The following is a 23,449-nucleotide window of genomic DNA, read 5'->3' on the forward strand; positions in this document are numbered from 1 at the left end:
CCTCTTCTCTAAGATAAAATAAAGTTTAAAAGAAAAACTAAAAAACAAAACAAAAACAAAAACAAACTAACATAATCGACCCAGATATGCCACTGCCCTCAGCTCAGCCTGCATGATGGGTGACCACATGTGGCTCAGGTCTGTATGTGCCCAGCGGAGGCACAGTCCTCAGACACCAACATGGCCACAGGTGGCGGCCCAGAAACTGGGCATCCATGTGGCCTTTGGTGGCAACTAAGCCATGGACATCAACACAGACCCTGGCTTCGGTATGACCATAGACCCAGACATGGCCCTCCACCGCAGTTTGGATCCAGATGTCACCATGGCCCAGGTAGCAGCACAAGCCACCCAGATCTGTATGGCCCCAGCAGCAGCTTGATCTCAAAGACCAACATGGCCTCAGCTGTCAATCCAGACTCCAGGCCTCTGTGTACCCTCGGTAACAACAAGAGCCATGGGCATCAACACAGACTCTGACTTCAGTACAGCCATGGACCCAGACATGGTCCTCCACCGCAGTTCGGATCCAGACATCACCATGGCCCCAGATGGCAAGCAAGCCACCCACATCAGACCGTTCCTTACCACCCTCACCTCTTCAGATCTGCCTCTCTCCCCAGCATGTGAGCTGTTTCTTTTGCCTCAATCTCCCATTTTCCTACCCTGTACTCGTTCACCATAATGGTGCTCAACCACCCACCACCACCGGCTCAGGGTTGATTTCTGCCTGCCCAGGTCAAGTGGCCTGGTCTAGAGATAACAGCCTTTCTTTTCTTTTCTCTTCTTTTCTTTTTTCTCTTCTCTTCTTTTCTTTTCTTTTTTCTCCTCTTTTCTTTTTTCTCTTCTTTTCTTTTCTTTTTTTAATTCCGATGTTCAAACCATGACTGTGGGGACTTGCTGGTCAATGGCTAATTTAAGAACTAGTTATCCTCAGTTACATATTGAATTCAAGGCCAACATGAAACTCTGCCTCAAATTAAAATCATACTAGGAATGATGGCACACATCTTAAATCCCAGCACTCAGAAAGCAGAGTCAGGTGGATCTCTATGAGATGGAAACCAGCCTGATCCACATAGAGTACCTAGCGAGTCCCAGGAGAGCCAGAGCTATATAATAGAGAGCTTATTTCAAAAAAACAAAACAACACTTTTAAACAAGAAAAAAGATAAATAAATAAATCCTATATTTGATATCTTCCTGTATAGGACCACCTCTGTGTGAATAAACACCTGTAACTCAGATTTCACATTCTGACCAGTTGGCTTAACGCTGCCAGAGGCTGGGAAATAAAAGGAACCGGATTTGACTATCTTCTATTGGGAGAAAGTGGTCATTTTTAATAGCTTGACCAAATTCTAAACTGAAAACTCAGGATACATATCCTAGGACAACAATCATCCTCTGCCACACATTTTTACTTTGTTCTTAAGACGGCATCTGGTTAAGGTTTCTATGGCCTTGAAGAGACACCATGATGATGGCAACTCTTATAAGGAAAACATTTAATTGGGCTCACTTAACAGTTTCAGAGGTTTGGTCCATTATCACCATGGTGAGACATGAGGACTTGCAGGCAGACATGGTGCTGGAGAAGGAACCGAGAGGTCTACATCTTGATGTGCAGGCAACAGGAAGCGAACCGTGTTCCACACTGGACATAGCTTAACCATAGGAGACCAAAGCCCACTCCCACAGGGACATACTCCCTCCAACAAGGACACACCTACTCCAAGGACACACCCACTCCAACAAGGACACACCCACTCCAACAAGGACACACCCACTCCAACAGGGACACACCTCCTAATAGTGCCACGCCCTCTGGGGGCCATTTTCTTTCAAACCACCACAGCAGCTACTGAAAATTCTGAGACAGGCTGACTGTCTCACAATAAACAAGGGAAACTCACCTGCTCTTAGTGGCCACAGAGAAGTTCTTCACATACAGTCTCCTGTGGATTTCAGTCTACTCAACTCCAAGGCTTCCCTGGAATACCACTCTGTTTAACCTGTTCACTTGACATCCAAATAACCAAAGATTTTAGATGGCAGCTCTAAGCCCAATATTAAGAAGTAAAAACAATGGCAGACTTTCTTCCTCCTGCATACCCATTGGAAAATTAATCAAAAGTTTTGTTGCTGGGCTTACCTTTATTGTAGCTGAATACGCATGAAACCTATGTGACTCATTCCAAAAGTTCTGACATCACTTAGCAAAAGTTAAGAGAGACAGTCTGGTAGGGGGTGAAGTAGAAATTATGTAGAAATTTAACTGACAATTGCCTAGCTAAATGACAGGTCACCTTTCAAGGTATACAGTCATGTTTGTATTATAATAAACATTATGGTTTGTATTGAAAAAACAACCACAATATCCTTACACAAACTACTAAGGGTTATTGTGATTGTGAAGTGTAAATCACCGAAAGCAAGCTTTTCCATTTATTTCCTTTGTATAAAACTTTTTAGAAAGGTCTCATGTATCATAAGGTATCCAGGAACCCATTATGTAGCTAGAGATGATCTTGAACTTCTGGGCTTCCTGACTCTACTTCCAAAGTGCTGGGATTACAGTTGTGTGGCTCTGGGGCCAAACTCGGGTCTCTGTGCATGCTGGGCAAAAGTCTACCAACTGAGCTACATCTCTAGGCCCTGTATCAAACTTTTGTTTCATGGGTTGCTTAACATTTGAACACAGTTCCTTTTTAATAAAATCTCTGCCTTGAGAAAGAACTAGAAGCGATGAAAACCAAACTAGTTAACAAAAATAAAGCTGTAATAGTGCAAACAAAACACATTTAAAATCACTTTTTTTTGGGGGGGAGGAGTGCACACTTCTTTAATCCCAGCACTTGGAAGAGGCAGGAGGATCAGTATGAATTTGAGGCCAGCCTGGTCTACAGAGTGAGTTCCAGGAAAACCAGGACTACACAGAGAAACCCTTTCTCAAAAAAACAAAAACCACTCTCCTGAAATGCTAGACAAGGTTCTGGTGTCCTCCCTAACGGTACGTGAAAGGCTGATTCAGCATTCCCGTTCCCTGTGTGTTTATTACAGAAGCAGACTTGATTAAACTACTATTTTTCCTGCTCTGAGGTTTTCGACTCTTTTTGCTACAAAAGTAGACCTACTGAATAGAAATGCCATTCACAAGATCTAACTGGAATTCAAGATTGTCATTTCAGTCAGAGCAGCTCATGCACATGACCTCCATAGCAGTGGTTTTTTACTGTCTTCCCCGTAGAAACACAAAGACAAGCACACACAGGCACGCCTCTCTCACCTCCTACCTCCTCCCGAGAATGCAAGCCAGCACCATCTTTATTTTCAGCACCTAGACTCAAACCTGGGGCAGATTAGGCACATATTCTAGCATTGTTAGGCTCCCAGAAAAAAACAAAAAACCACTATTGCACAACATTGTCTGCATCCCAAGGATCTTAACAGAGTCAACCATCCACGGAGTTCTGAACTTGAATGCTAACAAATCATTATATCAACTCAAATGGCATTGCAGTTCTAAAAAGATCATATTCACGTTTATATGTTTTAAAATAATCTTTAAAGTAAGTATTTTCTGTAAGTCCTTGGGAGGTTTACTTTTGAGATGCTGCATGTCTGTTCTAAGGTCTTATACCCATCATGCTAGATTCTGTCAACAAGATTTTCAACCCAACATGATTTTAACAAGACCTTCTGGGTTTGTGTTCCAAAGCTATTGCATGATATCTAGTTAGATTTTTGTTTTATTTTTGTTGTTGTTGTTGTTGTTGTTGTTGTTGTTGTTGTGTGGTTGGTAGTTGATTGGTTGGTTTTGTTTTTGTTAAATAGAAGAATGCTGCTTATCTGTGTGCAAGTGAATGAGATAGCTGAGAAATTCCTTTTTCTTCTTCTGAGGGTTTCTTTCTGTGCGTTTCCACTGGCCCACTCGTCCCCGTCCCCTTCGGTCAGTAGTGGTTTCTGTTTGATGGTTTCTGTAAACACTGCGGTTGGCTTCCATAACCCCACCCCCACCTCCACCCTGTCAAGCTGCAGATGGATTCCAGGCTACTGTCGGCTGGTGGCTTTATCTTTCTAAGAATTCCCATAAACAATCCCAGGGGAAAACCAAAGCCACAGATTCCCCATGAGTGGGTAAAATCAACCGTCCTAGTACCGAATTCCCACAATGAAGGTCTGTCCTTCTCGGTCCCAGAGGGAAGGGGACTTTTCCAGATGGATCCTGCTTTCTCACTCTGTCCTCCTGGGTATTAGTTACTTCTCTCTTCGCTGTAAGAAAACACCCGACAAAGGCAACCTGAGGAAGGCTTTACTTTCTCTCACAGAAGAAGAGCGCTGTCTGTCGTGGTGGGGAAGGCATGGAGACAGGAGTGTGGGGCAGCTGGTCACATTGTATCCCCCAGTCAGGAAGCTGAGATATTGAAGGCTGGTGCTTGGCTCCCCTTCTCTTATTGTTCAATCCAGGCCCACAAATCTCTCCCACCCACGGTCCTGCAGCCGCTTATAAAACAATCACTCAGAGGCTTATATTAATTACAAACTGTTTGGTCTATGGCTTAGGCTTATTGCTAGCTAGCTATTATATCTTAAACTAACCCATTTCTATTAATCTATGGTGCCTTGTGGCTTTGCCTGTATTCCACTACATTTTGTCCCTCCCCCAGCCCTCCTCTCCCTGGCCCACGGTGTCTCCCTGACTCTGCCTTTCTTCTTCCTGCATCTTTGCTTAGATTTCCTGCCTGGCTATAACCTGTCTTTCCATAGGCCAGAGCAGCTTCTTTATTAACCAATGGTAGCAACACATAGTCATAGCATTCAGAAAGACCATTCCACAGCAATGGTGCCACCCACATTCAGGGTCAGGCGTCCCTTTGTTAAATCTTTTGGGAACCACTCATATGCATGCTCAGAGGTGTGTTTCCATGGTGACACTTAGTCCTGTCAAGTGGACAATCATGACTGTCACACTTTGGGTGGACACAGAGTTGCTCACTAGTGGCTTCTAAGCTTTCCAGCTTCACAGCCACCTTTGAAAAACTGGGAAAGTCAGAGAATTTTGTCCATCATAAACCAGGTTCAACCACACCCCTCCCTCATTTGGAGAGTTACCCATAAGCTCCAGGAAACTGATATCCTCTCACTCTTTCCTACTTTGCCTTTATTATACACACACACACACACACACACACACACACACACACACACACACACATACACATATACATACATACACACACACACACACACACACACACACACACACACACACACACAGAGTCCAACAATAATTTTAAAAGTCTATTCACTTCTCCATTCACACATTTAAGTAACAGTTGTATGAGTTGGCCTGTTTGATTTTTTATTGAATTTGTTCCTTGACATTTTCATGAATGTGCGCAGTGGGTTCTGATTACTCTCGGTCCCTGTCTTTCATTATTTCCTTTCCACTCCTAGAAACCTCTTCTCTCCTCAAGCCCCATTTCCACACGCATGTGTTTTTTTGTTTTGTTTTGTTTTTTTTTTTTGTTTTTGTTTTTTTTTTTAAGAGTTATGCTTTTCCAAGAGAAACTGGATACACAGCCGCTCACAGAGAAACATCCGGGCCCAGACAGAGTTCACATTCTGGACAACATAGTAAGAGAAATACAGTCCGTTAGGATGCGATGTACGACAGAGAAACATGACACAGGGAAACATGAATAGGGACAGTGACAAACGCTACAGCAGAGGAGGACTTTATGGAGAGACAAAGTGTGAGAACAAAGAAAGTGAAGACTGAAGAAATGAACGTTGCACACAGTTATGCAAAGGGAAACGGGACTCTGGGAACAAAGGCTCTGGGGTAGAGCACGGGGGGGGGGGGGGGGGGCACATTTGTGGTGGCAGAGTCATACGCAGATCATGGACAGTGCATCAACATGCCACCTCCCCACAACACTCACTGGATGCCAGGGGAGCCTTCAGCTAAATGACAGCAGGCGTGAGTCAGTGGGACGAGTGTCAGGCTAGCAGGGCAGCAAGGCCTGCCTGGGCTTTCCCAGGCCCGTTCTGTGTGCATCTCAAAGCAGCACGATGACGCTTTGATCACTACTTCGACCCCCACTGCACAAGTTCCTCTTTGCTACTTTTGCATCTTTTTCTATTTCTCCTCTACTTCTCGATCATTAAGGAGTTCCTTAAAATAGTGAGGGTAAGGGACTCTGTCCCCACAGTCACAGGTCACTGACTCACACAGAAGAACGTGTGGGGAGCTGTTGAGTGAGACACTGACTCACTGCGGTAGGCTCTATCAGTCTTCTAACTATTGGCCTCTTCAGCGGTGCTCAGGGCTGTGTCTGCCTGCAGGGTGTGGACTGTTTATTAACGGTGTGTTGCCTCCTCTGCTGACTTTACCACTCTGAGACTCTCAGAAAGGCAACAGTACCCACGCACCTTTCCGTTAGGGGCTCTTAGCCTATCAGCGCTTCCTTCTCAGTCCCCAAGCTGCATTTGGCTTCTGATCCAACGAACTGGAGAATCCAGACACTCCAAGGCCCCGGTTCTCACCGTTTGACACTCATACCGTGGCCTCTGGGCCACAGGACATGGCTCCTTCACCAGGACTGAGGAGAAGGGCAATTCTGTTAGTTTCTCCACCTTCAGGGTGATGAACTCTGTTCTCACTTGGCTCCTGGACTCTTACAGCTTCACCCTATCCCTCCCCGTCCCAGCCACACTCAGTTCCATATATATCCTGGATTCTTAAGTCTCTCAGCCATCGGCCAGAGCGCTCCACAACCTGACTCACACCTGCTATCTTTGTCTGGCTGCAGGGTTGCTAAGGAAACACACATACACAAATCACATGTATATGCATGTGAATGCATTCACACACAGAGAGAGGCAAGAAACACATACCACAGACCAGCATTTTCTATCAATTCAATCACGATGAATATTCAAAGCATTCTCCTCCATAATACTCATTTTTTCACTCATAATTAATTCCTTCTGGTATGTAAGCTTGGTCCAACAAATTTTTATTGATCATCCTGAATGACCCTGGGACTAGGGCTGAGCCTACCATGACTATCAAAGGATCCCTACTCTTGTGGAACTGACAGTCTTAAGACAGAGCGATGGGGATTTCCCACCCAGGTGACCTGGGCGAAACAGCCATGCCTCACAGTGATTGCTGCTGCACACAGGGAGTATGATTAGTTGTGCATACGGAAAATCCTAATGGGAGATTAAGGATGATTCCCCGGGTCTGTTCTGGGAAGTTGCAGAACCATTGCTAGACTGGATCTAGCTAAAGGAAGTAGTGGGTTGCTGGAAGTGGACCTTGAGGTTTCACAGTCCAGTCCCACTTCCTGTGCAGTCTCTCCACTTCCTGACAGAGGCCTCAATGTAAACAAATACCTTTAGTTCCCACCACATGCCTTCCCTGCCATGATGGACTCCATCTTTCCAAGTGTGAGCCAAACAAACCCTTCTGCCCTTCCTTAAGTTGCTTCTTGACAGGCAACCCAGGGTACCAGTACCTGCTAGGCAAGCACTCTGCCACTGAGTTACATCCCCAACTTGGTACCTTTTACTAATCAAAGTTCTGTGGGTAAGTCTACTGACCATAGCAACCTCATGTCTTATAAAAGTCACACACATTTATAATTTTCTTGGGGGGTATTTTCTTAGCACAACAGCCAGATCTGGCTTTCAAAGTCTCAAATAATGCACTTAGAAGGATTGTCACTGGACTTAAGTGGCCAGCTATCTATCTGACCTTTCTTTAGCTAAGAAGTGTCAATGTTTAAAAAGATGTCTGAGGCCAAGAGATGGTGGGAAGAGGAGGCAGTGATGGTAGGGAGGAGATATGGTAAATTTTATTGACCTTTATAAACCCTTTATGTTTTATTTTAGGTGATATTAAGAGTGAATCCAAGACTAATCACTTAAAGATTATTCTCATCATTTCCATTTATTGAAAACAGGTAAATTTTAATGTGTGTGTGTGTGTTGCCTGTGTGTATATATGTGCACCACATGTGTGCCTGGTGCCCACAGAGGTCAGAAGAGGGAGATGGACCCCTGGGAATTGGAGTTACTAATGGTTGTGATCCACCATGTGCGTGCTGGGAACCAAGCCCAGGTCCTCTGCAAGACCAACAAGCTGTCTTAACCTCTGAGCCTTCTCTCCAGACTTCAATGTATTTGAATATAGTTATTTGAGCAAAATACGTTTTGAGCTAATGAATTATAAACATCTAAAGAAAATGTGTGTACTATAATCTTAAATTACTTTAGGTAGGGAGCCTGGGAGTTAAAATGTTCACATCTTGTCAACATTTCCGTTTATCCCAAAGCCATCTTTACTGTTTCATTGGAAATGACCCTATTTGGCTCTATATGCAGAGATTTATGAAATAAATTTAACCTCATTCCAGTCTGAAGTAATCAGAAGCTGAAGACATAGATATGCTTATCTGATTCTCAGTCCCTTCAGCCGGCCCCAAGCTCAGAATTTGCAAAGTGATGACATCATGTAGTGCACATAAGGACTGACACTTCTCCAGTCCTAGGACAGACATCTTATGGAGGGAATGCTGCCCACAGCTTACTTTGACAGCCCCCAGAGGCTGTTGAATAATTCAGCAGAAATAAACTCTGTATTAGCTAGTTCTTACCCTGGAAGCTACAATTATCTTCATTAGGAAACAGCTCCTGCAGGCTTGATAATGAAGCATAAAAGAAACGCATCTACAGGGCTCAGAGGCAAGCACACTCTTAAGCAGAGCTGAGAGAAAGCTTCCTGGAAAGGTTTGCAAGCCCATTTTGGAAAGTCCTGTCTTTAATTAGGAGTTCCAGCGCTGTGAAGAATGGGAATCACCGAGGTTTCTGCTGGCACCCACACCTACTTCAAGAGGAAGGAGCAGAAACTAAAAGTCCATCTTCTCTACATTTGAAATTGAGGGACAAAGAGCTTGGGATTCTCAGAGAAAAGGGAGCCACTTGTGACTGTAGAAGTAACTCCTCTAGTTGAGCTAATTTTAGTGACAAACTGGTCTTGCCAGTTTCCTATCAGCCCTCCATGCATAAAGGGTCTTCCACTACTGTCCTATCAACCAGAAATAAACAGAGATGTCCATAAGCCGTGAAAAGTAAAACTTGCAAAGCCCCCCCCCCCCTTAGCTAATGATTATGGCAAACACCTTTCTTTAAATGCTATACTGTGTTAATTCAAAATATATTTGTGCAGGTAACTAATGTAAATATATTCAAATACACCAAAATTTACCTGAATGTTTTCCATAATACTTTACTTCTTAGGTGTAACAGGGGATTTTTCCAACCTGTGCTGACTCCAATGTCCGGATGCCCATATTCAGTTTTCTGTTTGCAAGAGTTCACTTAGCCAGGCCTGGTGAGGCAGGAGGATCTCAAGTCTGAGGTCAGCCTGGGTTGCTAAGTGAGACCGAGTCTAAAAATAATGGTAATTATAATAACAACAGAATACAATTTAATGTTTTACTCACTCTTGCAATAATACCGTTTTGATTTTTCACAGCTATCAGAGTCCTTAAGCGCTGGCCACTGCAGAAAGATTATTCATAAAGGTTTTCTGATTTTATTCCTACAGCAGCCCAGCCCAATGTATTGGACGTTACCGACCGAGTTCAGCAGGTCAAAGACCTGTCTCTTTTGCCCTGCTGTGTGAGCCTTCCACTGTCTCCACGCAGAGCCAGAAAAGTTGCAAACCTGCTGGCAAGGGCGGCAGAGAAGAGGTGAGAGGCCTTTACTGGGACACTACCGAAGCCTGGCTCCCAACAGCAGGCCCCAAACCGCGTGGCCCGCGTGGCCCCTGGTCGCCACCTGCGCTCATTCCCGCATCGCCAGCCCTTTTCCACAGCAGCCCTGCGATCCTGGGTTCCCCGAGTCCCACTCCTTAGATCCTCTGTCCTGGGGTCTGGACGGGCTGGTAACTAGGTTCTCTACTCTGATCCGGGAGGAGGAGGGGATCGGGAAGGAGACACGACGGGGCGGGGCCAGCCACCCTAGGTCCCCAGGAGGGGACGTCACGGCCCCAGGTGCGGAGGGCGGGAACTGGCTCGCACCTCCCCGCGGAGCGCATTCCCCACCTCCAGGCTGCGGGCGGGCCCCCGGCTACCCTTTCTGACCCGGCCACTCCTGGAACCGCACCCGGGGCAGGGCTGAGGCGCAGAGGGGCGGCCACAGGAGGGACCTGGCCAGGAGGATCCGCCGGCGAGGCCCGGAGGCGAGGGCGCGGCGGAGCGAGGCGATGGCGCGGAGCCCGGCCGGCCGGTGCGCCCTGCTGCTGCTGGCGGTGGTAAGTGCAGTGACCCCCCGCGCCCCAGTCGGGAACACCCCCGGTGTCCCCCGCGGTGGGACAGCGCTGGGCCCGACCTGCGGCCAGCCGGGTGGCCAGAATTCACGCTCGATCACTCTCCCTTTGGCCGTCACACTCAGGCCCCAGTGACCTTTCCTAACTGTGATCTGTGGGTACGGTAAGCCCAGGGGCATGGAAATCCCTTCTTGGGGGCTCCCGACTTTGTTTGGAGCCTTCTGGACTAGGAAACATGGAGGCGGTGGGAAGTCCCACGCGCACCCTTTTGCAAGTTCGCTAAAGTTCCCGCAGTTTCCCAGTTCTTGCCGCTCCTGCTGATAACGTCAGTGAACCGGGAAACCAGGAAAGACCTGAGTTCCTAGAGTGAAAAATAGCAACTAAAAATGCCTTCTTTTAAAGTGTTGTTTACAGAGCTTAAAGTTTTATTGTTACAGGTGCTTTGGTCACTGGCTTGAACAGTCAGTACTCTCCCGGGATTAAACATATCTAATAGTTTGTATAATTTAGAGGAAAATTGAAGCTACCATCATCAAACTGGGTTTTCAGAAATGGCCTTTTTAAAGACAAGGGCTCTCCGCCCCAGAGGCAAGGTTCAGACCCAAGGTCTATGGTTTTGTTTGGGTTCTATGCTCAACTTGGATTTTAAATGGCTGTGGTCGTTCGTTCGTTTGTCAGCTAACAAAATTGCATATCATGTAGGAATGTCTGTGACTTTCAGAGATTTGCCAACTGGGTTTTAATCAAGTGTGGGATCATATCGAGGAGACTTCACAGATAGGTTCAGAGAGATTAGGTATACAAAATCATACCTCGTTTTCTTACATCATTTTTGTAATTTTAAGAGCAAGTATTTTCATCCTGTTGGACATTCTTGCCTCTGAACAATGAATTTAGAGTAGTGGTGGAGGGGAGGGAGGAAGGGGGTTGTAGTAGTTAGTTAGTTAGTTAGAGAGACAGAGAGAGAGAGACAGAAAGAAAGAGAGAGAGAGAGAGAGAGAGAGAGAGAGAGAGAGAGAGAGAGAGAGAGAGAGAGAGAGAGAGATCCTGGAATGGTGATGGGGTGCAGAAAACAATAGTTTGGTTTGTTTGTCTTTTAAGGCAGACCAGAGAAAAGATGAGTAAATCCAATCCAAAGATTTCGATGAACTAACTTTCCAGCTTGGTAACTAAGTTTAGGCGAGGACAGCTTGGTAACTAGGAACTGCAGGCGGTAGGTACAGTCTGTTTTCATGCTGGTTGGTTTTGCTTTGCCTATGTTGTTGAGGTCATTTTTCATCAGATTTTTCTATGACATAATGTTGGGCTTTGTCTTTGGCCCAAGGAGTGACTTTATCCCTCACCTAGCTGCTTCCTAGCTAAGGGGAATTCCAAGCCAGCAGTTCCGGGCTCACCTGGAATGTTCAGTACAAATTCTCTCCCTATAAAGAAAAGAAAGTCTATGCAATGTCCACATGGTATAGCAAGCAACCAATCCATAGGCTTAGACTTTCCATTTTAGCATTCTACATATTTTTACTTTATTAGACAGTGATGGGCTACTCCTTTGGAAAGAACAGAATTTTCCGACTAGTCTGTATACTTCTAGAGTCCTTTTTTGCTATAAATCCGAAGGGGTGTGGTGACCTATGAAGAACAGTAGACAAACAAACAAAAAAGAACAGAAGGCATTTCGGCATTCTGTTCTCAGTTTATGTGAGGTTGTGGGAAGCAGAAGCTGTGGATCCTTCAAAGGAAGGAACGTAAGTTGTAGCCAGTTTGGTCAGTTCAGCTGCACACAACAGCATTTACTCTGGCCTGTTCCAGAAAAAAAAAAAAGGACTAGAGAGAGCTCAGCTGATGAAATGTTTACCCTGCAAGTAGGAGGTCCTGAGTTCAATTCCCACAACCCATGTAAGAAATGCCTAGTGCAGAGGTGTACCCTTATAATCCCAGGCCTGAGGAGGCAGAGACAGGCAGACTCCCTGAGGCTTGATGGCTGGCTGGCCCAGCCTGCTTGGCAAGTTCCAGGTTTAGTGAAAGACCCTGTCTCCAAAGACAAAGTGGATGGCTCCTAAGGAATGACCCACGAGGTTAACCCCACACCTACAGAAGTGTACACACACACACACACACACACACACACACACACACACACACACCAACACATGTGCGCACACGCACAGGCACCCACATAAAAAGGGATTTATTTCAGAACATTATAGTTTGAGTCCACCTGGGAAAAAGGATTGAAGAAACCTGCATTCATTTGAGCTGTTGGAATTTCAAAGTCACAGACCCAGCCACTAGGGGCCAGAGCCACAGGGTCATTTCCACAGTCTAGAGAACACTGTGAGTGGAATGCGTAAGGAGATATTTGTCTGTGTCTTGCCTCCGGCCACCCGTGGATCTATAGACTAGACAGCAAAGGATGAATAAGACTGCCACAAAACCCACCTCATCCACATGTGTGCACCAGGGAAGCAGCAGACATGCAGCCTCCCTCAAGATTCGTGGGAGTACAGGTGGAGCGTCTTCGCCTAAAGTGCTCTGAGACCCTAGGCTTTCTGAGCATGGTGGAGCGCAAAAGGTTTTGGATTTCAGAGCATTTCAGACTGGAGTTTTTGTATTGGAGATGCTTTGTCAATAAAGTCTGCACATACCTTGGTTTTGTTTAAAAAGAAAAAAAACTGAAATCTGATACAAATGTGGTCCCAAGCATTTCAGTCAGGCCCCGCTCAGAGTGGCTGAACCCACATGTTGAGCACTGAGCCTGCCGAGGAGCCTTTAGTGGTCTTTGGCTTGCTCCTTCAGTAGCACACCACAAAGTAACTGTTGATTGTCACCCACATTTAGGCCAGCTCTGTCAAAATGACAGAGTTTCCTGAATAAAACCCAAGAGGCTTCCTCTTCAAGTGTTCGTCTGGGATCCCTCCATCATAAAGTTCTCCACAGATGGAATTCAGGTGGTGTCTAGAAATTGGGAACTTATTATGTACATATTCCCAAATTCGGGGACTTATGTACAAATGTACTCTTAAATGTGGGGACCCGTGTACACATGTATTCCCAAATGCAGGGACTTATGTGCACATGTGTTCCCACTGTTCTCTAGCTGAGATTTCTCATTTGTCTAAGTTGTGACGAGGTGACCACATTAGCAGAACTCATGGCATTTTCACAGTATGGTTCCACATTTTAATGTATTAGTTATTTCAAAATACCATTTATTTTAAATATCACTAGTAAGCCCTGGTAGACTCTTTAAACTCATGTTTCAGTACCAAAGTATGTGAAATTGCTATCACTTTTTTGGTTTATAAATTCTAAATTAATTTTAATATACTTGGGCTTATAATGCAATATGTTGCACACATTTTAAAGCCATTCTAAAAGGGCAGACAGCCATGGTTTTAGTAGGTGCCTCAATTTTGCCTTAACTGAGTTTGTGTTTTAGAAGTCAAACTCCATGTTATAGGTTCAAACCCAGCCTGTGTTCTGTGAGCTGATGTATTTAGTAGCGTATTTGTTCACCAGGCATATAAGAAAGTACTGAAACTGGGTAGCCTAAAACAACATATGTTTACTGTCTCCCAGTTCTGGAGCTGGGAGACCCAGGATCAAGGTCGGCAGGGCCCTGTTCCCTGCGTCCCATCATGCCTCTTTCCAGCGCTTGACAGCTGGCAGCCTGTCTTTGACACTCCTCCTCGCCGACACATCACTCTGGTCCACCCATCCTCTCGTGGCAGTTTCTCTTTGTCACCTCTTGCTGTCTGCGGTCCCCCTCTGTGTGTCTGTGTCCAGGTTTTGAGAGAACACCAGTTGTCTTGAGTGAGGTCCAGCCTCGGGCTCAGCTCGGGGAAATCTGCATAGACCCTTGTTTCGAAATCATCAGCATTTCAACATCTTCTTTTAGGGGATACAGTTTAACAAGTGGGCTCCACAAATTGCCAGCAATTAGATAATTATGCTTACACTATGCAACTAAATTGCACAGATTTGAGAATAAAGTACAAACTGCACAATGAACGTTGACTCTCACAAGGATGATCAGATACTCGTGAATTTCGAAAAGCACATCTCATGTGTTTCGGTTTCTAAAAATTAGTAAATGGGGAAATGCCAACAGTTTTTTTTTTTAATTATGAATTTAAGTCAAAGTACTTTACCTGAAAAATGAGGCTATAACCATCTAAATTCTCCCTTATGGTGAGGGATTCTTAAGCTGAGCTCAAGTCTCTAAGGCTGGGGTCCAGAAAGATGTATTTACAGAAACCCCAGCTGATCCTAGTGTAAGAGAGAATTACTGTCTACATTACCAGTGGCCACACGGGGAACTGTTACACATTCGAGCCGGGTATGGTGGTACACATCCATAATCCCAGCACTTAGGAGGCCAAGGCAATAGAGTCATGAGTTCCAGGCTACCCTGGGCTACATTTTAAGTTCCAAACCAGCCTAAACCAGTTCCAAACTACACAACTAAACTAGACTCTGTCTTAAAAAAAAAAAAGTCAGATGTAGATTGATTTTTTTCTTCAAAAATAGTTGTGTTTGCGTATGTGTGCGTGTGTGTGTGTGTGTGTGTGTGTGTGTGTGTGTGTGTGTGAAAATGTATACCACACTGGAAGTCAGAGGACATCTTCAATCCTTCTCGCCTTCTGCCATGTGTGGCGGGATCAACCCTGGGCTTGTGTCAAACACCTGCTCCACCACTGGACCATCACACTGGCTCCTGAGTTGACATTTTTTTAAAAGGTCAAATTCTGTTAAAGATTAGCCCTTAGAGATTTATTTATTTTGTGTATGAGTGCTGTGTCTTCATGTATGTAAGCACACTACATGCTTACACACAGAGGCCAGAGCAGGGCTTCGCGTCCTCTGGATCTGGAATTACAGACAGTTGTGAGGTACCACACTGTGCGCTGAGAGCCAAATCCAGGTCTTCCTTCCGCAAGAGCAGCAAGTGTTCTTAGCCACTGAGCCATTTCCCCAGTCCCCCCAAATCAGAAGCCTCAGTTGAAAGCACAAATGAGCTATAGATGTAGGTAAAGCCTCCTGTTAACCCAGCTTTTTCTCCACGGGTGCCACAAAGCTCAGCTGCTTTGGAGCACGTTTTAACTATATGTCTATGATGAGAGGCGTCTTCCCTGATCAGTTCATCCTAACATTTCCGAAGTATAGTTTGTACAACATTAAAACTATTTACTTCAAAACCCATTGAGCTTTTTTTACAGGTGAAGTTTGATAATTGTATGCAGGAACTTGGGGTGCCAGGATGTATATCCCACTGTACTGGTAAGATGAGAAATGCCTGTAAGAAAAGCTATGTATAACCACTTGGTGCTAGGCAATGTGCTAGACACAAGAAGGCTATAGCAAACACATGTCCTGCCCGCATGATGCTCACAGTCTCATAAACGGCACAGTGAAATGACTAATTTCCCACTGGATACAGATAAGAACATAGATTAACACAGGACAGAAGGAGCAACCAGCCCAGCCCTGGCTGTCCCAGCCTAGATAGGAGAATAGTTATAAATTGATGAGATGGCAGAAAAAGGGAGAACATTGTAGGTTGAGAGGACTATGCACAGGCTCGAAGGCCTGTTCTGTGGAGGAGCTAGAAGAGTCCATGTTGCCTTAACATAGACTGTGAGGCTGAAGGATGTATAGGATATACGTAGGGTGGCCCCCAAGCTAACAGAAGAGATCGGAAAGACTCCTTGCCAATGGGTGTTCTGGGGAGGCATGTTACTTAGCTTTATAGTACTGTGAGCACATCCCAACAGAAGCAACCTATAGAAGGAATGGCTTTTCGTTCCAGAGAACCACATCTTTCTGAGCAAACAGGATGAAAGGACAGTCAGTGGGTGCCTCACGGGAAGACATCATGTGGGGCTAGAAGCTGGGGAGGGAGTAGCAGCAGCTGAGTGGATACAGCCCTGGGATCATACGAGAAAGAAGGTTGGGAAGCCAGCTGTGGCCAGGCTGGATATCACTGACCTGGACATCCCACTGTTGTTCCCTAATCAGTTTCCTCAGCATCAGCATCGTAGCTTAACATAGCCCCAATGTGTCTGAAAATCTAAGCCTTCCAGACACTCACCCTTAAGCCTTACTCCTCCTCTGCCTCCTTCCCATGCTGTCCCCATGCCAAGGGCATCCCCAAGGATGAGCCTCCACCCATCTGTCTCATTTCCATTATCCTAGGCTGCCCCTCCTTCCGTTTCTCCTGGGCTTATTCCTTGCATCTTCAAACTGTCTCCTGCCTGTGTCGTTATACTGTAGAAGCAGAACATCATTCAGAAGCACAGCGGCAAACTCCTCATTCGAAGCTGGAGGTGACTCATTCCTCACGATCAGCAAAGGTCCTTCACACTTTGTCTGATTTTCAGCCTGCCAGCGTCATATGGTGGGTGCTAGATGCTAGACACAGTGCTTACTGTGCACGAGTTTGAATCTCTGTCCTTGGATCTGTCTTCTGTCTACACAGACCCATTCTGCACCCTCTCCAAAGCCACGCCCGTTGCCACCTCCTCCCTCCCAACAGGAAGTACCTTCTGCCTCTGTAGGTCCCACAGAACCCTGTTTGCAGATGGTTTTCACACAGTTAAGACTGTCTCCCTCTGTGGTGTGCACTTTCCCCCAGCTTTTAGTTCCAGTTAGCCATGGTCTATCATGCTAGAAAACTTTTAGATGAAGAGTTCAAGGTATAAACAATGTGTAAAATTGAAGTACCTTTCATTGTTGTACATCATTGTGATCATTATTATAGCTGCTGTTCATCTCTTACTGTGCCTAACCTATAACTTTCTGACCATATGATTATATCAGAAATAATCTCATAGACACAGAGGTCAGGATTACCTGGGGTCTCAGGCATCCATGGCGCCTGTGACCTGTCCCTCTTGGGAGGAACAATGACTTCCTTTTTTCTCTCCTAACTAAACTGAGAGTCATTAGAGTGGCATCCTTGTTGGGTATGCCTAGAAACTCAGTAAATTCCTTGGACACAGAAATGGTCCTTCAAAATGAGTTCATTTCTTCCTGTGCTTGAGAAGCTAGCAAAGCAATCGGAATTTCGCTAAAGAATTTGCAAATAAAATTGGAGATTATTATGTTAAGCAAAATAGGCCAACTTTCAGACGAAATTGCATGTTTCCTCTCACACATGGAATTGCTATTTAAATGATATTTATGTGGAACAATAAAAGTTTTCTGGATTTATTTTTGGTGCTGTTTGTTTTTAAAAGAAAACTAGCTGGGCGATGGTGGCTCACGCCTTTAATCCCAACACTCAGGAGGCAGAGGCAGGTGGATACCTGTGAGTCCGAGGCCAGCCTGGGCTACAGAGTGAGTTCCAGGAAAGGCGCAAAGCTACACAGAGAAACCCTGTCTTGAAAAAAGCAAAAAACAACAACAACAAAAAGAGGGCTAGAAGAGGGAACGAAGAGGCGTAAGCAAAGCAGGAAGGGAATCAAGAGGGTCATGGGGTATGTGTCCTAGAGCAGACTCTAGGGCTGTTTGGAGGGAAGGGGAGGACAAACAAGGGGCGGACACCATGGGGGGAGAAGGTAGACCTGAGTACAGACATGTACATATTATAAAATGCCACCTGAGACCCATTACTCTGCATAATAACAGGGGGAGGGAGGCATAAATACTGAGTGCCCAGATAGATTGAATAGGAAATGCTGGACTCCCACACACTTCACACTCATGAATTGTGTGGGTGCAAAACAGTCTTCCGGGTGCACTCACACTCTCCCGTGATCGCGAAGCTTACGGTGGGGAAGAGGAGTGTGGACAAGAGAGTGTGACAGTTGTACAGCTGTGTAGCATTCCCCATGTGCCAGGGCATGGAATTGCAAGATAACGTAAAGGAAAATTTACCTAATTGCATGGCTAGAATCTTGCAAACATGTTTATGCAGCTCTCCACGCCCTTCCATATTGCCAGTCCACTGTTCTGGAGACCATTGTTGGGTCAGTTTCCAGGGGCTCCTGGAGTCGACCTTCCTGGCAGACCAGTGCCATCTAGTGGTGGGAAGAAGGCTGCAGTCTTAAACCTCGGTGATGAGGAAGATCAGTTCCCTTCGTTTTTATTTTTATTTTAGTGTGTAGCTGTACATTTTCTCTGGTCCGCCCAGCTCCCACAGCCGCTCGGACCAAAATAAACACAGGCTTTTATTGTTTTTAAACTATGGCCATGCAGGCTTCTTGCTAGCTAGCTCTTATATCTTAAATTAACCCATTTCTATAAATCTATACTTTGCCACGTGGCTCGTGGCTGACTGGTATCTTTACATCTTGCTTCTCCTGGCGGCAGCTAGCAGCATCTCCTCTGTTCTCTTTTCTTCTCCTGTCTCTACAGGTGGAATGTACCACCTAACCTTATTCTGCCTCACCATTGGCCAAACAGCTTTATCTATCAACCAATCAGAGCAATACATTTTCACAGCATACAGAATGACATCACCCATTATTAGTGTCATTTTCAGAAATAACTGTACTTCACCTTAAATAAGAAGAAGAAGAAGAAGAAGATAGAAACAGCCCACGGTTTTCACTTGTCCAATAAAGTGGAGCACACTCTACACTTTACCTTCTGTTTTGTCTGATTCCAAAGGCATTTGTGGCTGTTACAGAAACGTGACAATAAAAATGATAATTTGTTTTTAATAATAAATGTCCAGGATTGGTGAAACTTGCTAACATGAAAGAGAGATAGAAACCAGAGGGAAAATACCTTTTAAAGCAGCCTTGGGAATGGAGAGATGGCTCAGCAGTTGAGAGTGTAGACTGCTCTTGAAGGGGATCCTGTTAGGTCCCCACCACCACAGGACAGCTCACAACTGTCTGTGACTCCAGTATGAGTGGATCTGACACTTTCTGGTCTCCAGGGGCACCAGCACACCACACACACCCCCACACACACACACATTTCTAAAGCTATGGCACATGATTAGCACTTAAAAGGTGAAGTCTTGTATAATTCACAGTGCTTGAATTTCATCATTTAGAAATCATGCCTGCACACAGCTCTCTTCATCAAAGTGTTCATTATCTGGTTTATAAATTGCCCAGGCTCAGGCTTTTGCTCTTTCCCTGGCTAGCCTGTGATTTTTAAGCAGTGGCTTTGGAAACTGGCCTTCAAGACGGTGAAGCACCAGTGTTACCTGGAAAGTGAATAGAAATGCACGTTCCTGGGCCACACCCAGACCTATTGAACAGGAAGTCTAAGGTGGGGCCAGGCAGTCTTCATTGTAACTCTGATGCCACCCAAGTGTGAAAAACACTGTTCACACAGCTGTGTGGTGAAAAGTGAGAGCAGAAAGATTAAACATCATAAAAGCCCAACTTTGTTAGCCACTGTGATGTGTCTTAGAGCATAGTCTAAGGATGCTAGTACAATCCCACAATGAATGAAAATGTATTTTTGACTTTTTGAGGTTTCTGTTGGTTTGTCTAGGAACTGGCCATGATGACACAGAACTTAACCTCATAAAAAAATTCCTTACAGGATAGGACGGGGCAGGTTGGGTGTAGCGCAGTATGGCTCAATTCATGTTTCAAAATTCTGAGTCAGTAAAATGGCACCAAGCAGATGCCTTCCTGTTGGAGCCGACTTCAATGGGTGAGTCACAGTCGTTACATTGAGATAGCCTCGTATCTGAAGAGCAGGCAGGAGATTGTGACAATCATACACTTTGCTAGTCACCTGTTAAATATTCATCAGGCCCAAATGCAGAGCTCATAAATTAGAAAGTAGAGTTCAGAGTCCTCCTTCCTCTGCTATTGAGGATTTTTCAAAATTAGCAACTGAGAAGACCACAGTGTACACTTAAACCGACTATTGAGGGCCATGTACGTGTCTGGGTCATTTACAAGTTGACGTTTTAAATTGGATTATTTATTCATTTACTTAATTTATTTACTGACTGACTTACTGATACAGGGTCTCGATATATATCCTTGGCTGGCCTGGAACTCACTGTATAGATTGGGCTAGCCTCAGACTCACAGAGATCCATCCACGTGCCTCAGCTTCCAGAGTGCTAGAATGAAAGGCATGTGTCACTGTGCCTAATGGGAATTACTTATTTATTTATTATTATTATTATTATTATTATTATTATTATTATTATTACGGGGAGCACACATGCAATGGCACACATGTGGAAATCAGTGAACAACTTTATGGAGTGAGTTCTCTCCTTCCACCTTTCCATGGATTCCAGGTATCAAATCTAAGTCATCTGGCTTGCACAGAAGAAAAAAAAAAATGCCTTTACCCACTGAGCCATCCCACTGGCCCCAAAGTTGGGATTCTTTTAACTAAGTTGTAATATTTACCTATAAAGTAAGAACTACAAAGACTAACCCCATTCCATAAAAAAATTACTTAAGAACAAAGGATGGTAGCCAGGCGGTGGTAGCGCACACCTTTAATCCCAGAACTCAGAAGTCAGAGGCAAGCTGATCTCTGTGAGTTCGAGACCAGCTTGGTCTACAGAGCGAGATCCAGGAAAGGCACTAAAACTACACAGAGAAACCCTGTCTGGGGGCAGGGGCAAGGATGGCATGTTAAATTCCAGTATAAATCTAGACCACATCAGACTTATCAGAGAAGCGCTTCAAAATCATGACACCATGATGACATCAAGTCCCAACCTCTGCCAGCCATGTATGAGCCTATGGCCACAGAAGCCCTGCCAAAACCTTCTTCAAAGCTATCCAAGGGCCACATCTCCAGCTCTGCTAATACAAACATGAAATCAGGACATGTGACCAAAAGAAATAAACAAGTGGCATCCAGTGCCTTCATTTTATCTCATCCTCTTTACTTGTTTCATCCAAAGTTGAACTCATTTTATGAATGGATTTGAGCAGAGCCAAGGATCCTCAGTCTAATGCCTTCTATATAGCCCAAGGGAGAAACAAAGAATTTTGGAACATTCTTTATGGTTAGACAGGTGGGTGAGAATGTTCTAGAATGGTCTTGGAAGTTAATAGGAGTTACTTTTCTCATTGTTATGAAAACACACACACACACACACACACACACACTGTAACCTTAGAAGGATGGAAGGGTTTAATTCTGACTCACAGTTGGAGATCACAGCCCATCACAGTGGGGAAGCCCTGCTGGCAGGAATAGAGTGTGAGTCCACTGGTGTCCGGAGTGTGAGTCCACTGGTGTCCGGAGTGTGAGTCCACTGGTGTCCGGAGCGTGAGTCCACTGGTGTCCTGAGCGTGAGTCCACTGGCCACATTGCAGGCAGAGAGGTGAATGCTGATGCTCACTTCCATTCTCCTGCTATTCAGTCTGGGACCCCAGCATATGAAATGCAGCCATTCAAATGAGGGTAGATTATCCCACCCTAATTACCTAGTCTAGAAACTGAGACATTCCCAGAGGTTCGTCTTTAGCTCCTGTCAAACTGATGACATTAACCAACGCAGAGAGGGTCTGGAATTAAAGAACAACCAGCCATGCTGGGCCAACCCTGTGTAGAACCCAAAACTCTGCCACTGAGCACCGCTTGCCTTCTAAAGCATCTCTGCTAGCATGGAAATAACATACCAACACTGGGCCTTAAAATTGAAACAATTTGAAATGACTTCCTGTAGCTCTGTATTCAGTAGAAGATACTAGTTTGAGATATTTAAGTTCGATGGTCACCTCACCGTGGAATCGTAGGCCCACAGGAGGAGGTTAAAGGTCACCTGGTGCAGAGCAAAATTTCAGAGAACTTGTCGGCCAGGAGGATCTGTCAGCCAGCCACACCCAGTCCTCCGGAGTGCCCTGATGGCATTCATCAAAATAACCTCAGAGCAGGAAGCTTTTTCTAAAGTTACTGGCCTTGAGAACAAAGCGTACACTGGCAGCATTTTTCAGGGCTCTTTGGCCTTCCTCGCTACTGAAGTTTTTGTTTGGGCTGGTTGGTTTGGGTTATTGCCTGTTGTCAGGAAGGCCAAGTTTTACGTGAGGCACAAGATCCAACAGTAGAAACATTTAAACTTTTATGGAGTGAGGAAGCTTTTGAAGGATTTTTCTGGTTCATCTAAAAACACTAGTTTGGCTGAGTACATAGAAGCCTACTTCTCCCATCCAGGCATTGCATGTGACATTTATCTGTCATCAAGTTCCTCATAAGAAAAAAAGTGAGTCATGGCGGCCCTCCCCTGAGATGCCTGTTCCCATACTTGAGTAAGTCTTCTGTTGCTGGCTAATCTGTATTTCTAAGCAAACACCTAGGAAATAGGTTTCAATAAGTCACTAAAGATACTCATGAGATGCGTTTACTTTTTACTAGAGGGTAATAAATCACTTCCTTTTAACAAAGTAAAACATATGCTATTTGGTTAGAATAATAATACAAAAGTAACACATAATTACACCTTTTTTGCTGGAGCCAATAAGATTTTAGACAAGACAGAGAATGGGAAATGAGGAGATGACTCAAGAGGTTAAGAGTACTTGTTGCTCTTGCAGAGAACCTGAGTTCAGTTTCCAGCACTACCCATAACTCCTACTCCAAGGGACTTGGACACTTTCTTCTGGCCTCCAGGCACCACACATACACACACACACACACACACACACACACACACACACACACACACACACACCCCAAATAAATAAATACATAAACAAACAAATAAATACCTAAACATTTTTAAGAATGAAAATGGTAATTAGTCCATGCATCCATCAAAGAGAAAGTAGATAATTGGCTAAGCTGCTGTATTAGTTACTTTTCTATGCAAAGACATCAAGACCCAGGCAACTTAGAGAAGAAAATTTGCCTGGGAATTTTCTCATAGGCTAGAATCCATGATGGCAGAGTGGAGGCAGGTGTCGGGCGACTATAACAACAGCTCATAGCTTATATCTCAAACCTTAGAGAGCCAAAGCCTGTCCCCCCAGCAACATACTTCCCCCACCAAAGCCACACCTCCTAATCTACCCAAACAGCTACCAACCAGGGACCAAGTGCTCGAATGCCAGACACTTTACGGCAGACATCTCACACAAACCACCATAGCTTCCTACCTGCCCAGAGGCTCACCTTAGAGTTGCATGTCTGCCTGAATTTCTTTTTTTTTTTTTCTTTTTT

At 44.9% G+C, this 23,449-nt stretch overlaps 1 protein-coding gene across 1 annotated transcript in view; it reads left to right on the forward strand.

Moving 5' to 3' along the window:
- The first annotated feature begins 10,197 nt into the window (after positions 1-10,197).
- The window catches only part of Dsg2 (desmoglein 2), a 46,206-nt gene continuing 32,954 nt past the window's right edge, over positions 10,198-23,449 (forward strand). The window contains exon 1 of the mRNA XM_006970230.4: positions 10,198-10,330. Coding sequence (XP_006970292.3) covers positions 10,283-10,330 — 48 coding nt within the window. The 5' untranslated portion in view covers positions 10,198-10,282. The remainder of the gene's footprint in view (positions 10,331-23,449) is intronic.

Source organism: Peromyscus maniculatus, chromosome 19 (genome assembly GCF_049852395.1).
Source record: "Peromyscus maniculatus bairdii isolate BWxNUB_F1_BW_parent chromosome 19, HU_Pman_BW_mat_3.1, whole genome shotgun sequence".
NCBI lineage: Eukaryota > Metazoa > Chordata > Mammalia > Rodentia > Cricetidae > Peromyscus > Peromyscus maniculatus.